The 14,942-nt window shown below is 41.4% G+C and overlaps 1 protein-coding gene across 3 annotated transcripts; it reads left to right on the top strand.

The window, feature by feature from the left end:
* The first annotated feature begins 304 nt into the window (after window positions 1-304).
* armc7 (armadillo repeat containing 7) lies at window positions 305-11,629 on the top strand. 3 transcript variants are annotated; one of them, XM_078220526.1, is made up of 4 exons: window positions 305-354; window positions 6,063-6,179; window positions 7,571-7,714; window positions 8,578-11,629. In XM_078220526.1, the coding sequence occupies exons 1-4, from the start codon at window positions 327-329 to the stop codon at window positions 8,913-8,915; spliced, it is 627 nt and encodes a 208-aa protein (XP_078076652.1). In that variant the 5' UTR covers window positions 305-326; the 3' UTR covers window positions 8,916-11,629. The 3 variants fall into 3 exon arrangements, with proteins under 3 accessions (XP_078076652.1, XP_078076653.1, XP_078076654.1); XM_078220527.1 differs by lacking the exon at window positions 305-354 and adding an exon at window positions 602-632; XM_078220528.1 differs by lacking the exon at window positions 305-354 and adding an exon at window positions 625-933.
* Window positions 11,630-14,942: the final 3,313 nt, after the last annotated feature.

The raw sequence follows: 14,942 nt of genomic DNA on the forward strand, positions 1-14,942 counted from the left end.
CTTGCTATGCACAAATTGGCTGTTTTGTTTCCTACATTACAAATTTGAATACACTTGAAAGGAATTTGCAACGTCCGCTGTCTTGAAAGATGCTATATTCTTTCTGACAATGTCCCTTTAAATGGATAAAAGCAAAATATTGCGGATGCTGGAATCTGAAACAAAAACAGAAAATGCTGGAAAATCTCAGCATGTCTGACAGCATCTGTGGAGAGAGAATAGAACCAATGTTTCCAGTCAGGATGACCCTTCGTCAGAGCCTTTAAGAGGGAATGTCCTCCTGCCGGTAAGTGGCGCTGTGTTGGAAGGGTAATCATAATGTGGAGATGCCGGTGTTGGACTGGGGTGAACACAGTAAGTTTTAACAACACCAGGTTAAAGTCCAACAGGTTTGTTTGGTAGCAAATACCATTAGCTTTCGGAGCGCTGCTCCTTCGTCAGATGGAGAGGAAATCTGCTCTCAAACGAGGGTAAGGGTAAGTCATGGCTGGATCTTGGAAGGGTAAGTCATGGCTGGATCCTGTGCGCATGCTCAAAAGCATCGGCGCTGTGTTCAGGTTTCTAGGAAGTGACGTTGAGGTTTTCCACAACTTCCGGTCTGAGGGAAGCGGGCGCTTGTGGTTTGGGACAAGGTGAGTGAGCAGCAGCCAGGCGCACAGAGCGTGGAGGGGCGGTGTTGTCAGGCTTCCTGGGACCAGGCTGATGGGGTCTCAGCTTTCACCATGCCGTAAGAGGCCGTTATTATCATTGACCGGCCGCTTTATGCCGAGTGCGGCTGAAGCGAACTTTAACAATGTTCCACAGAACAAAGCAAAGTTGCTTCAAGTCATCACTTGAATATCTAGTAACCCATTTGCTCAAACTGTTTATGAAATATGCAACATCTCTACGAGCATTTCCCTCATTTACGACTTCTAGCTGTACATGATTAATGTAAGTTCTACCCCAACTCCAAGTTCCAACACCCCGTCTACTTCCTAAAGTATTATCCTGTGCAAACCCATTTGCTCTAGTATTACTTAGGAAGCTCAGTGTAACCTTTTGCTTTATACCATTCCTATGAAGTACTTTGGGGCGTTTTATTACTGTCAGATATCTGATATAATTGCAAGTTGTTGTTGAAGTGCAAGTAGGTGGCTGTTTTAACAGGAAGGAGCTTTTGGGACACTGGAATGATGATAACAGTGGAGGTGAAAGGGCAGATAGCCAAAACCTTCATCAAAGAAGTAGGCTTTAAGGAATGTCTCAATGGGAATTGCAAAGCTTAGGGTGTAGGTACCTGAAGTTACCAATAGAGCAGTTAAAATTGAGGATGTCTCTGCAGTGCACCTTCTGCAATGTAGCTAAACTCCTACGTTTCGAGGAATCTTGGTCCCCAGAGATGTGAACAAAGGTTTGTCAGTGTATGAATGTGCCCTTGCATCCATCAACCAAGTCCCAGCAATGGGTTAAATTGTACCCACTGCCTCCTGGCTCAGATGTGGAGATGCCGGCGATGGACTGGGGTGGGCACAGTAAGAAGTCGCACAACACTAGGTTAATGTTCAACAGTTGTGTTGTGAGACTTCTTACTGTGTCCTGACTCAGGAGAGTAAAATGCACTGGAGTGGAGTAAGCAGCTGGTGAGCAAGCATCTTCTGGCAATCCCTGAATCCAAATGATCTCCTCATGCAAAGGTCTGGCCCTTCCTCTGGATTCGGTTCATAAGGTCCAGAAGGAGATGCAGATGCTAGGCAAGTCTGTGTCTTAAATTCCTGCTGAGACTATGCAACAAAAACAAATGGAGAGGACACCATCCTTACTCTTACCAGTGAAGAGACCAACCAAGAGGAAGCATTTTATGGTCCAGCTTAACTGGTGTAAAGAAACGGTGTCATGGATTGATTCTGGTGGAAAGGATTATTACAATCTATTGGCCAGGCACTGCCTGCCTTAAGCTGGGCAGCCCCCAGCCAATATGATACTGACCCGCCAACATCACCCTTTGGTGGCGTGAGGGATCCTATCCTGACAAGCAGGCAGTATTTTGGTACCAAATAAACAAAAAGTGAAGATTTTCCAGTTTATAAGCTGGCATGTCAGGACCATGTGGTCCAGACAGCATTGATCAACTGTGAGCTACACAAGTTAAACATTGACGCTGCTCTTCAAGAGGCTAGATTGGCTGGTACTAGACCAATTGTACCTTCTGTTGGCATGCAAAAGTGCAGATGACGACAATAGACATGGAGTGAGTTTTGTTGTCAACAACAGATTGATGCAGATGATTGAGATTTTGATTTCTGAAATCATCATCAGATGGCAGTTTTGTTACCATCATCTGTGCTTGTGCACCAATTAATGTCAAAGACAAAGTAACATTCTGGATGATATTCTGGAGCATCTGTCACATGGAGAAAAGTTATTTCTCCAGGGTGACTTTAATGCAAGAGTTGGTTCATACAGAGTTTCATGTCAAGCAAATCTTGAGTCATCATGGCATTGGAAAGATAAACAAAAATGTCTACTAGAACTTTGTGCAGAGCATAGACTTTATGTTTTCAGCACCTTCCAGGGCAAACATTGGCACAAGGTGTCATGGTGCCATCTGAGATCTGGCACCAACTTGATCTGCTAATCAGCAGAAGATGTGATTTATCTTGTAGCATCCTTCACACCAACACAGATCACAGTGCAGGATTGTGATAACTATTACTCATTTGTCAATTGTAGGGTGAAGGTGCAACCATGGAAAATATATAAGTCTGAACACAGTGGCATAACAAATGTCAACATTCCAAGCACAAGGGATAACAACAAATATCAAAGTTCTCAGAAGCACTTAGGCTGCCTCTTCAAACTGAGGGCTCACCAGATAATGCTGATGAAGCATTGATCAATCATCTACAAAACTGCAGTTCCTGTCATTGAAGCAAAGAATGCAGCTCACCTGCCCCTGACCCTAAGACACGTGACAATCTCATGTTCACGGTTGTGCAGAAGACAGTAAGATACTGTGCCAACAAATATTAAATCAATCTATGCAAAGGAATACAAGTTGCTAATTGACAGTGATAACCTTTGCATCATGTATGATGGCATTAAAATGGTCGTTGGCCCTTCAAAGTTGCTTCTTTGAATTTCACAGATGGGAAAGTACTCACTGATAGGAACAAACAAATGATCCACTGGCTAGAACACGACACTGAAGCTGCCATACCATATTCAGTTACCTCCTCAGCATTTTTTAAAGTTTATTTGTTAGTCACCAAGTAAGGCTTACATTAACACTGCAATGAAGTTGCTGTGAAATTCCCCTAGTTGCCACAGTCTGGCACCTGTTTGGGTCAATGCACCTAACTAGCACATCTTTCAGAATGTGGGAGGAAACCGGAGCACCCAGAGGAAACCCACGCAGACACGGGGAGAACGTGCAAACACCACACACAAAATGATCCAAGCCAGGAATTGAACTTGTGTCCTGGCGCTGTGAAACAGCAGTGCTACCATGCCGCCCCGCTGGGAGAGTTTCTGTCCCACTAGAGATGTGTGATGCAAACATCATGTTGTACAAAAATAAAGACAATTAAGAGGATTCTACCATCTACCAAGTCATCTCACTTCTCAGTGTCACCAGGAAGGCCTTTGCCAGAGTAATTCTAATGAGGCTTAATCCACTAGCTGGCAGAATATACCCAAAGGCACAATGTGGCTTCAGAGCAGGCAGGCTCATGTTAAACATGATCTTTGTCGGCTTCAAGTGCAGAGACAGCAAACACTACTCACCTTGCTTTTGTGGATCTTACAAAAGCATTTGACACCATGACTAGGATGATGGGCTTCTAGTGGCTACTAGAAAGAATTATCTGTCCTCCCAAACTTCACAGTTTCCTATGATCCTTTCAGGATGACGTGCATGGCAGCATTCAGTTTGACAGCTCCACCTCTGACAACTGAAATCAAGAATAGGGTGAAACAGAGCTGCATCTCGGTCCCTATTCTGTTTGGTATTGTTTTCTCAGTCCCATGGTTTCCTTCCTGATATCGAAGGAATGTACCTCTACACGTGATCAAACCTCCCAAGACTGAAAGCCAAGACAAAGGTGTGCACTTTCCTGATCAGAGAACTTCTCTGGCTGCTGATGCTGTTGCACTTGTTGCCCAGATAGAAGATCAACTCCAAAGGCTCATGGATTGCCTATCACATGTTTGTGTCAAGTTCTTCCTCGCCCTCTGTGTCAAGCAAACTGTAGTTATGGGACAGGGTGCTGTGTCTCTGCCTGTGATGAGACTCAACATACCACTGAAAACAGTCAACAAGTTCTGCTACTTAGGTTATCTGTCACCATAGATCCAATCTTCTAACAATTTAGCACATGCATTGGCAAGGTAGCCTCTAACTTTGGCCAACTAACAAAATAGGCATGGAAAACAACAAACTGACCTGCAGAACCAAGATGCTTACCTGCAAAGCTTGTACCTTCAGCACGTTGCTGTATGGCAGAAAAACACCGGGCTGATTAAGAACAGGCCCTCAGTCACTTCCACCTTGGTATCTGTGACACATCCCTGGCGTCATATGGAAAGGCAAAGTCACCGATTAAGCAGTCCTTTCTGGGGCATGTATGCCAAGAATGCTACCTCCAGTCAGACAAAAAAGGCTTTGCTGGCTTGGGCATGTACACAGGATGGAAGATGGCTGCATCGTCAAGCATATGACATATTTATTTATTCGTGTCACAAGTAGGCTTACATAGACATGGCAATGAAGTTACTGTGAAAATCCCTTAGGTGCCACACTCTGGTGCCTATTCAGGTTCACTGAGGGAGAATTTAGCATAGCCAATGCACCTAACCAGCCTTTTGGATTATGGGAGGAAACCGGAGCATGCGGAGGAAACCCCTGCAGACATGGGGAAAATGTGCAAACTCCACACAGACAGTCACCCGAGGTCGGAATCGAACTCGGGTCCCTGGCGCTGTGAGGCAGCAGTGCTAGCCACTGTGCTGCTACTATGGAGAGTAGCCCTTGCCAAGAAACCAACAAGATGCCCAGAGTTCTAATTCAAGGATGCTAGCAAAAAAGACATGAAAGCCTTCAACATCATTGAAGCACGGCACAATGCTTAGCACTTCTACCTCACAGCGCCAGGGACCTGGGTTCAATTCTGGCCCTGGGTGACTGTGTGGAGTCTCTGCATTCTCCCTGTGTCTGTGTGAGTTTCCTCCGGGTGCTCCGGTTTCCTTTCACAGTCCAATGATGTGCAGGTTAGGTTGATTGGCCGTCCCAAATTGCCCCTTGTGTCAGGGGGATTAGAAGGGTAAATACTTGGGTATAGGGCCTGGGTGGAATTGTTGTTGGTGCAGGCTTGATGGGCCAAATGGCCTCTTTCTGCACTGCAGGGATTCTATCATTCATGGCAATTGGGGAAACTCCAACTGATGATCAATTCAAATGGAAAAGTCAACTGTGGATGGAGTTTGTCACCACAAGATGTGGCTTCAGAGGTTCCAAAGTAAACACCAGCCCTGCAACAAAATGTCAACAGAGATCATTCTATACCACCGGCAAGGGGCAGCTTCACGTGTGGCACTTGTAGCAGACTTTGTCTTTCCACAATCTGCTTGTTCAGCCTTCAGAAATGCAGCAGGTTATCTCATCTGATCTCACCAAGGTTTTGAGCCTATGTTAGCATTATCTCCAGCAGATGGATTGAAAGAAATGTAAAGCTTAAGTATAAATATTAGAAATAGTCTTTTTTGAGAGATATTGGTTCTCCCTATGTCACAATAAGGTAGTTGACTTGATTTTCAAGGAGTTTTACGGGGGAAATGTTTGCGAGAATAGGAGGCAAGTCTCATGGTGGAGAAAGAGGTCGGGGACGTGGGTAAATCCATTTGCAGTATGAGTTCAGGACTGAGTTGGGAGTGAGGAGACAATGGCTGCATGAATAGTTTTGCTCCAAAGAGATAAATTATACCACAAGCTCCTTGCATTTGGGCTAATGGTCATTAATGTCCCACCGCTATTTACAGACTGCAGTTGGACTAGGTTTTTAATTATTTTTTTCTTTTCTGTGCAGCTGATTGGAGTTCAGATGAAATGGCCAGTTCAGGTCGGCTGAGGGAAGACAAATTCCAAGACCGGTTTGATTACCTACAAGCCCTTGTTACTGAGTTTCAAGATACTGATAGTCAAGGTAGGATGACAAAAAATGTCGGATGGTGATCCATGATTATCAGACACAATCTGAGTATGGAACTATGGAATTCTAAATAGATGCTCAAAAAGGAACAATCATGAATGTTTGGAAGCACAGGTGCCAATATTTTTGGCTGTGCTCATGTTTCTTGCTAGACAAAGCTACCTGTGTGATAAATTTATGCTGTTTATTTTTTAATCAATTATATACAGGGATATTTGTTGCAGCACTTCACCATGTAGGCTTTTCTAGGTGAATAGTATTGAAGTTGTCTTTCACATGATACGACACAGTTCAGCAAGTCAGATCTCTGATTGCAATCTGTCTCGGCTGAACGTAATCTGTATTTTTTTTGTATTTATAGAAAAGGAAGGATAGCTACTGAACTCAAAAGCACAGAACTCCAGTGATAACGTTTAAAATGTGAAGAATTAAAAATGTTTATTTAAAGGAAAAATAAAACTTAAACATACAAGAGAAATGATACATAGTTAGAAAAGATTTTAAAAGATAACCCACAAAAATGACTTATAAAAGGTACACAATGAAACGTAACTTTTTGGCAATAGTCCTTATAGATTCTTAACTGAAAAATTCAGGTGTGTTATCCAAATCAAGAAATTGCCTTTCACCGCCAACAGGGGTACATTCTTTGACATCCCAAAATCTGATGTGGGTTTTCCAAAGGCAGATTCAAACAAACTACTTCACAAATTGTTTTTCTCAATTCACAACTTTTCACTGCTTTTCAGCATACTCCGATACAAAGAAGCTGGTCTTCAGTGGGCTTCCTGCCGAAAGAACTCCACTCCAACTGAAAACATGTACTAATAAATCCTTCTTTCCCCTTTCTTGTTCGCTTTCTATAGTCTTCACAAATCCCTTTAAACTTAGGTTCCCCAAATATTAAAGCCTTTCATGTTTCTATATTACCTCAATTTTGGGTCAATAAAATTTAAAATGTCTTCCCCTATTTACCCATGAATCCCCTGTCAAATGTAAATGTCCTTATTGCCTTTGGACCTCTTTTCAAATGCAATAATTACACAATAATTTAAACATTTAACCCCAAATGTAAATTTCAAACCTACTTAGTTAACCTGTAAACTAAAACCCACTATAAGGCCTCATTATAAATGGAAAGACTTCATACAAAATGCCTTATGCTCCACAGACAATTTGACTTCAAAAACCTCTCCTCTGATTAACCCTAGATACACATAGACTCAGCTTTCCTTTACCTACACAGTATGTATGGTACACACAAAATAAAAATATAACCATATCATCCCAATGTTCATTCTGCGATTGTGTACATCAGTCCCAATGACACTGACAATGCCAGTCTAGTGTGTGAGGGTTAACATTGTTTTGTTCTACATTTTCAGAGGCAAAGGAGCAAGTTCTGGCAAACCTGGCTAATTTTGCATATGATCCCAGTAACTATCAGTATCTTCGACAGCTGCAAGTTATAGACCTATTCCAGGATATGCTCTCAGAAGATAATGAAAGATTTGTTGAATTTGGAATAGGTAAAACCTAAGTTTATGTTTGTACTTTATTCCACACTCCTTTAGTTGTGGGTATGGATCTTCCAAGCTGTGCTCAATTCCAGACCCGTTGTCATAATTAATCAGCATTTTTTAAGGAAATATCACTTACGTTGAAAAAAGAGCAACACCAGAAATATTGGTTTCACTATCTCAATATTTTAGATTTACCTATTTGTCTGATTTTCTGTGATGTAACTCTTGAGTTTTGGAATGTGGTTGTTATGCTTAACTGTTAATCTTACATGTCCCTTTAAGATCACTGCTCAGATATATCTTGGAGGAAGGTGATTTATATTGATCCAGAGGTCAGTTATAGATTAATTACCGCTAATAAGGGAGTTTTCAGAGAGTGAGGTGATTACAATTTTCCAGGTCAATTTGTAAAACTTCCTCAGTATTAGGTTTTTAATGTGTCATTGGCTTGCATGTAAAATGATTGGCTTTCTTTCAGCTCTGAACCCTTTGAAGTGTAATCAATGCTCTTCAGACTCTCTTAAAACTTTGCATAGATAATGGTGGCTCTTCCATGATTTTCCTCAAGTGGAATTAGGGATATAGGTTTATGACATGCTACGTACCTGTAGATTAGCAGCATTAGGATTTATTTTTATTTCCAAGTATTATAGGACTTTCAGAATAAGATTATTTATTTGTAGCAATTATAAATCAATGATCTTGTTGTTTTGTGTGTAAGTGGGAAGGGAACTGTAAGGACATTAACAGTGAAGTTAATGTTTAATGTGGGTGATCATTCATATCTCACCTGTACTTCTTATACATTACCTGTTTCTCCAAATTTTCATGGACCCAAGAATTGCCAGTGTTTTTTTTATATCCTACAGGTGGTCTCTGTAACCTGTGTTTGGACAAAGAAAACAAGGAATATATTTTACAGAACAATGGAGTTCAGGCAGTGCTGGACTGCTTATCCAGCCCCAATGAGGACATAGTACTGTCTGCCATTACCACATTAATATACCTGGTGACGCCCTCGTCCCAGACAGAAATCACGGCAATACCAGTCGTTGAGTGTATGCTACGTTTCTCCATGTCCAAAAACAAACGTCTGAGTAACTTAGCGACCTTATTTCTGGAAGATTTCTGTTCCCCAGAAGAGGTAGAAAAAGTTCAGAACTTACAGAATCACACTGCGCTTGGAATACCACTTCCAAAAGAATAGGCTCAGAAAATTCTTAGAATTCTCGAGTTTCAATGCTTCTGGAAATGGTGCACTAAATGTGACAGGACTGCACTACATCACTGGTGTGCACAGTTGGATTCCTTCCTCCGTTTGATTCATTTAAAAACTTCAAAGTTTGCAGTATATGGTCCCATTGCAGCACCAACTATGTTAATTGTGCTAAGTTGTTGTTTGGAGTCAGATTCCAAATGTATTTTCTATCTTGCATATGGTGTTGGCTGCAGTATAACCTGCATTCTTATATGTAATTATCATCGGTTTTTAATGCTGTATAAGGGCCAGCTTGTTTGAGTTGGTAGCTCTCTTGCCCTTGATATAATTTAAGCTGATACTGAGGAAATGTTGCATTGGTAGAGGTGTGCTGTCCTTCAGATGAGACAGTAAACCAAAATTTTCACAGGAGGGTATTAAGATATCTTACAATCATATTCAACGAGTGGAGCATTCTTGAGACAAAGTTCCTGCCTCACCAAGATGAAAAAGGCAGGTTAATCGGTTATTCATATCTTTGATATTTATGGTACAGAATGGCTACTGTATTTACCTACATAAATTGTTACACTTCACAGGTATTTCAACAGTACTACACAAGTACTAGTTTTGTTTATCTTTCAGTGAAAATGACAACATTGTCCAGCATCTACTATAAGTGGATAATCCTAATTATGTTATTTTGGAACCAGTACTATACCCTCAACTGAAACACAAGGGAATTATGTCTGCTTTTTTGCTGGGTAAAATTTACAGTTTCTGTTTTACACATCAATGGGAACATAATTAGGTAGAAATAAGGAAGGCTGGAATTTTTAATGTCTCTTTATTCACGTTGGTGTGTTTATTTACCTGGTTACACTTTATAATTTTTTATTCACACTTGCACATACAGACCAAACCTTTCCTTCATTTTCTGGGCAGTGTTACACAACTTCCTTTAGTGTAAACATGTTTAAGATGTAGGTTTTTTTTTGTCCTTTAATGATGCTGGCCTTCACTGTGGTATAGTTCCATTGGTGCCAGTGCCCCCTTCTCGCAGTAACATCATGTTAATACCTGTTTTTCACAAGAGTTTAGACTGAGCAGGCTATTTAACTGAATGTGAGCTCGATCCTGTCCTTACCTAATGGAATTCTGCTTCCCGAATGTTAGGAACTGTGTAAACAATCAAAGAGCCTTGTACACATGACTGATCAATGATTGAACCAGAGGCCTTTCAAGTTTGTGCAGATTAGAACATAGAACATAACAGCGCAGTACAGGCCCTTCGGCCCTCGATGTTGCGCCGACCAGTGGAACCAATCTAAAGCCCCTCTAATCTACACTATTCCAATATCATCCATATGTTTATCCAATAACCATTTGAATGCTCTTAATGTTGACGAGTCCACTACTGCTGCAGGCCGGGCATTCCACGCCCTTACTACTCTCTGAGTAAAGAACCTACCTCTAACATCTGTCCTATATCTCTCACCCCTCAATTTAAAGCTATGTCCCCTCGCAATTGGTATGTCCCCTCGCAATTGGTATTGCAACATGTTGTCATTATTCACCATGTGCAATGTCCATGGAATTAACTTTATTTAAGTGTTGTGTATAATATTTGTCATCTATTTGTAAAATGTTTACATAAAAGTTGAATTGGGATGCTTAGAATAAACTTAAACTCCCTAACAGTATGGAATTATGTTTCCTGTGCAACCCTCCTGCTCCCCCTTTCATCAACTTATATAATGCTTAAATTGAACAAAAAACGTGCATTAGACTATGAGGAATACACATTCAAAGTGATGGCATATGGGATTCACAAGGGTGTGAAATGCTTGAGAGATGTGCTACATTTTCTCAAGCATCACAACATATCTCAAACTGACCTATTCACTGCGCAAGACCGATTGTTGAAAACGGAGTGCCGGTTTGGAATATTGGACTTAACAAATCTCGGCCTTTTGGCTAAGATCAAGTGTAGTATGGATTGCCTGCACTTGGTTGAGGTCATTAGGTTACGCTGAGGCTTCATATGTTTCATATGAAGCAATTTTTAAAAGCGGCATCTCGGCCTTTTGGCTAAGATGCAAATGAGCTCAAGTCTTGGAGGAGGATCCTCCCCCTTCTCCAATCAGCTTGACTCATGTAGATCAGGCCCAGGACAGGGTGGTTTTGGTCGCCCGTCCTGTCTTGTCAGCCTGGATCTGAAATGTCTCAACTTGTTGAGACTCTGAATTGGATTTGATTTGATTGAATTGGAAAAGTATTTAAAAAAAAAGCATGTGAACAAGCTCGAGGGCATTCAGAAATTAGCACAAACTGATCTTGGATAATGTGTACGAAAGCCACTCTGACACAGTTAAACAACTAAATAATGTTGTCTTGCTGAAAAGTGGAAAAAGCGCTGTCTGTACTTTGCTAGAAAGCTCTTGAATCTCACCTCCCATTGTCACTATCGCTAAAAACATGTGTGCAATGGAATTACAGAGATTCCGCAAGTTAAACCAAGAATGAATAGCCGACATGACAGCCCAATTCCCTCCACTTCACAAAGCTCATAAATAGTATGTAAATGATTGAGAATTTAATGAACTCAATCTGACATGTGATTTATGGACTTTAATAGAGTGCAGACCTTTCACTCTAATTCCGTGAATTAAAGGTATTGTGCAATGTGTTGTAATTGTATATTAAAGGATTGGAGAATTGTGAACACCTCGTTATTTTATACTTTATTTGTAGTTATGTTATGAATTATTACTTATTTATGGCATGGTACCATTTTACAGGAAGCTATTCAAGTGGACGCAGGTGGGGAGAGCAATGTAATGTTTGTAGATGAATTACATTGTTCTGTGCTGCAAAGAATGAGAATCCAGAAGACTGTGTTGCCTGCTCGATGCCAGGGGTTTGGGACATCTGCTCAGGCCTGGAGAGGAACCTGCAGTAGGACGGGGACGATCCAGTTGTGTGGTTTATGTCGGTACCAATTACATAGCTAGAACGAGGAAAGATGTTCTGAATCGTCAGTATGAGGAGCCAGACACCAAATTAAGAAGCAAATTGAATGGTAATCTCTATTACCCAGGTCACATGCAGTTTGGCGTAAAGCAAATAAGATTTGAAAAGTGAATATATGGTTCAAAGACTGGTATGAAAGAAGTAGGTTCCAGTTTGCAGGGCACTCGCACAAATATTGGGGAAAATGGGATCTACACCTGAACCATGCTGGAGCCAGTGTTCTATGAGCCACCTAACTAAGGAAGTAAGAGGGTTTAAAACTAAATCATGGGGGCAAGGGATCAAATTTGAGAAGATGTGGCAAACCAAAGAGTAGAGACAAGGCAAAAGAGAAATTTATCAATGTGGGAAATGATCAACAGCACATGACAGGAAGGGATAGAGTAGAAATCTAAGTGGAAAGCAGAAACCAAGGCTGGAGGTTACAAAATAATGTAAGGCCAAAAATAAAGGCTCTTTCTGAATACATATAGCACTCAAAACCAAACAGATGAACTGATAGCGCAAATAGAAATAAAGAAATCTGATCTGCTACAGGATGACATAGACTGGGACCTGAATATTGAAGGGTATATGACTTTTCGGAAAGGCAGGAAGCGAGGAAAAGGTGGAGGCGTGGCTCTGTTAATTAATGATGGTATTAGCACATTAGAGAGGGATAACCTAAGTTCAGAAAACCAGGATGCAAAACTGTGCAGAAATGAGAAATATTAGAGGCAAAATGTCACTTGTGGAAGTGGTGTATAGGCCCCCTATTATAATGACCCAGGGACAGAGTATAATGAAGAGGTAATGGGAGCTTGAAAGGTAGTGATGATCTTGGGGAATTTTAATCTATTTATAAACTGGAAAAATCAGTTGGGCAAAGATCAGTTGGGACGTTCTTAGAATGTTTTGTGATAGTTTCTCAAAGCCAACCAGACAGCAGGTTATTATCGACCTGGTGTTGTGCAATAAGATAGGATTAATTAATTACCTCAGTGAAAGTGCCCCTAGGTAGCACTGATCAAATTATTGAATTTTACATTTAGTTTGAGGGAATGGGTCAAAGATTAGTCTTTTAAATTTAAATAAGAGCACATGTGGCAATGAAAATGGAGCTAGTTAACATGAAATGATTAATGAGGTTAAGAGATGTGGGCCCTGATTTTACTGGCATGGCTGCCCAAGGCTTGTAAGATGCGCCCGCAGTCAACTGGGAATGCCGTTCTGCGAGCCTCACCCGCCCCAATTTCGGGGCGGCTGTGCTGGTAAAATCAGGGCCGAGATCATCACTACCTTTCAAGCTCCCATTACCTCTTCATTATACTCTGTCCCTGGGTCATTATAATCAGGGGGCCTATACACCACTTCCACAAGTGACATTTTGCCTCTAATATTTCTCATTTCTGCACAGTTTTGCATCCTGGTTTTCTGAACTTAGGTTATCCCTCTCTAATGTGCTAATACCATCATTAATTAACAGAGCCACGCCTCCACCTTTTCCTCGCTTCCTGCCTTTCCGAAAAGTCATATACCCTTCAATATTCAGGTCCCAGTTCCATTTAAAGTTCCATTCCAATCAGAAGGAAAAATTCCAAGGGAGCACAGTTAATCTGTGATTAACTAAAAAAAATGTTTAAAGAGAAAGCATATCATTGTGCAAAGATGGGTGGCAGATCACAAGATTGGACAGAATGTAAAGAACAGTGAAGAATGACAAAAATATTAATAAGGAGAGAAAGCTGGGAATCAGGAGTTGGAAGGGATGGAGGAACTCAGGAAAATTACAATCACCAGAGAAGTGGTACTTAGCAAATTGTTGGAGCTGCAAGCTCACAAATCCCTGGGTCCTGGTGGACTTCATCCCATGGTCTTAAAAGAAGTGGCTGGTGAGGTATTTGATGTGTTGGTTCCAATTTTGCAAAATTACCTGGGTTTGGGAATGTGCCTTTTGAGATTGGGAAATAACAAATATAACTCCTTTATTCAAAAAGGGAGAGAGACAGAAATCACAAAACCACAGACCAACTGGCTTAACATCTGTCATAAGGAAGATGTTGAAAATTATAATTATTATGTTAGGGCACTTTAGTAAAATTCAAAGCAATCAGGTAGCTCTTTTGATACCAATCAAGTAAACAAACTCAAATTAACTTAGGGACAAAGTAAAAGGGGCAGCTCCCCAAAAGGAAGGGGGAACAGCCTGAACCAAAAAGCAAAGTACAAAGGAAACTTAAAACATTAAATCAACAGGTGATTATTGGGGTCGATAATACACCCCAGTCCCTGCGGTGCCCAGCGGGCGTAGAATCAAAGCAATCAGGTATTTTTTTCGATACCAATCAAGTAAACGAACTCAAATTAACTTAGGGACAAAGTAAAAGGGGCAGCTCCCCAAAAGGAAGGGGGGAACAGCCCGAACCAAAAACAAAGTCGAAAGGAAACTTAAAACGTCAAACCAAAAGGTGATTATCGGGGTCGATAATACACCCCAGCCCCTGCGGCGCCCAGCGGTCGCGGAAGGCGTCAACCGTGCCTGTGGACACCGCATGCTCCCTCTCCAGAGACACCTGGCCGCGAATGTAGCCGCGGTAGAGGGGCAGACAGTCGGGATGGACGGCCCCGTCGATCGCCCGCTGCCTGGACCTATTGATGGCGCGTCTCAGAGCAATCAGGTAGAGTCAACATAGCTTTGTGCAAGGGAAATCATGTTTAACCATTTTATTGGAATTCTTTGAAGGCATCACATGTGCTGTGGGTAAAGGGGAATCAGTGGATATAGTGTACATCAATTTCCAGAAGGCATTTGATAAAGTGACTTGATTGAAACATATAAGATCTCAATAGATCTTGATGGAGTAGGTATGCAAATTACATTTGCTCTTGTGTGAGAATCAAGAACTCGAGGTCACTGTTTAAATGTAAGAGGTCACTGTGCTCAATTAAGACAGTAAGGCACTATGGTTAGCACACTGCCTCAGGGTCGGGGATCCAGGTTTGATTCTGGCCTTGGGTAACTGT

Source organism: Mustelus asterias, chromosome 9, assembly GCF_964213995.1.
Source record: "Mustelus asterias chromosome 9, sMusAst1.hap1.1, whole genome shotgun sequence".
NCBI classification, from domain to species: Eukaryota; Metazoa; Chordata; class Chondrichthyes; order Carcharhiniformes; family Triakidae; genus Mustelus; species Mustelus asterias.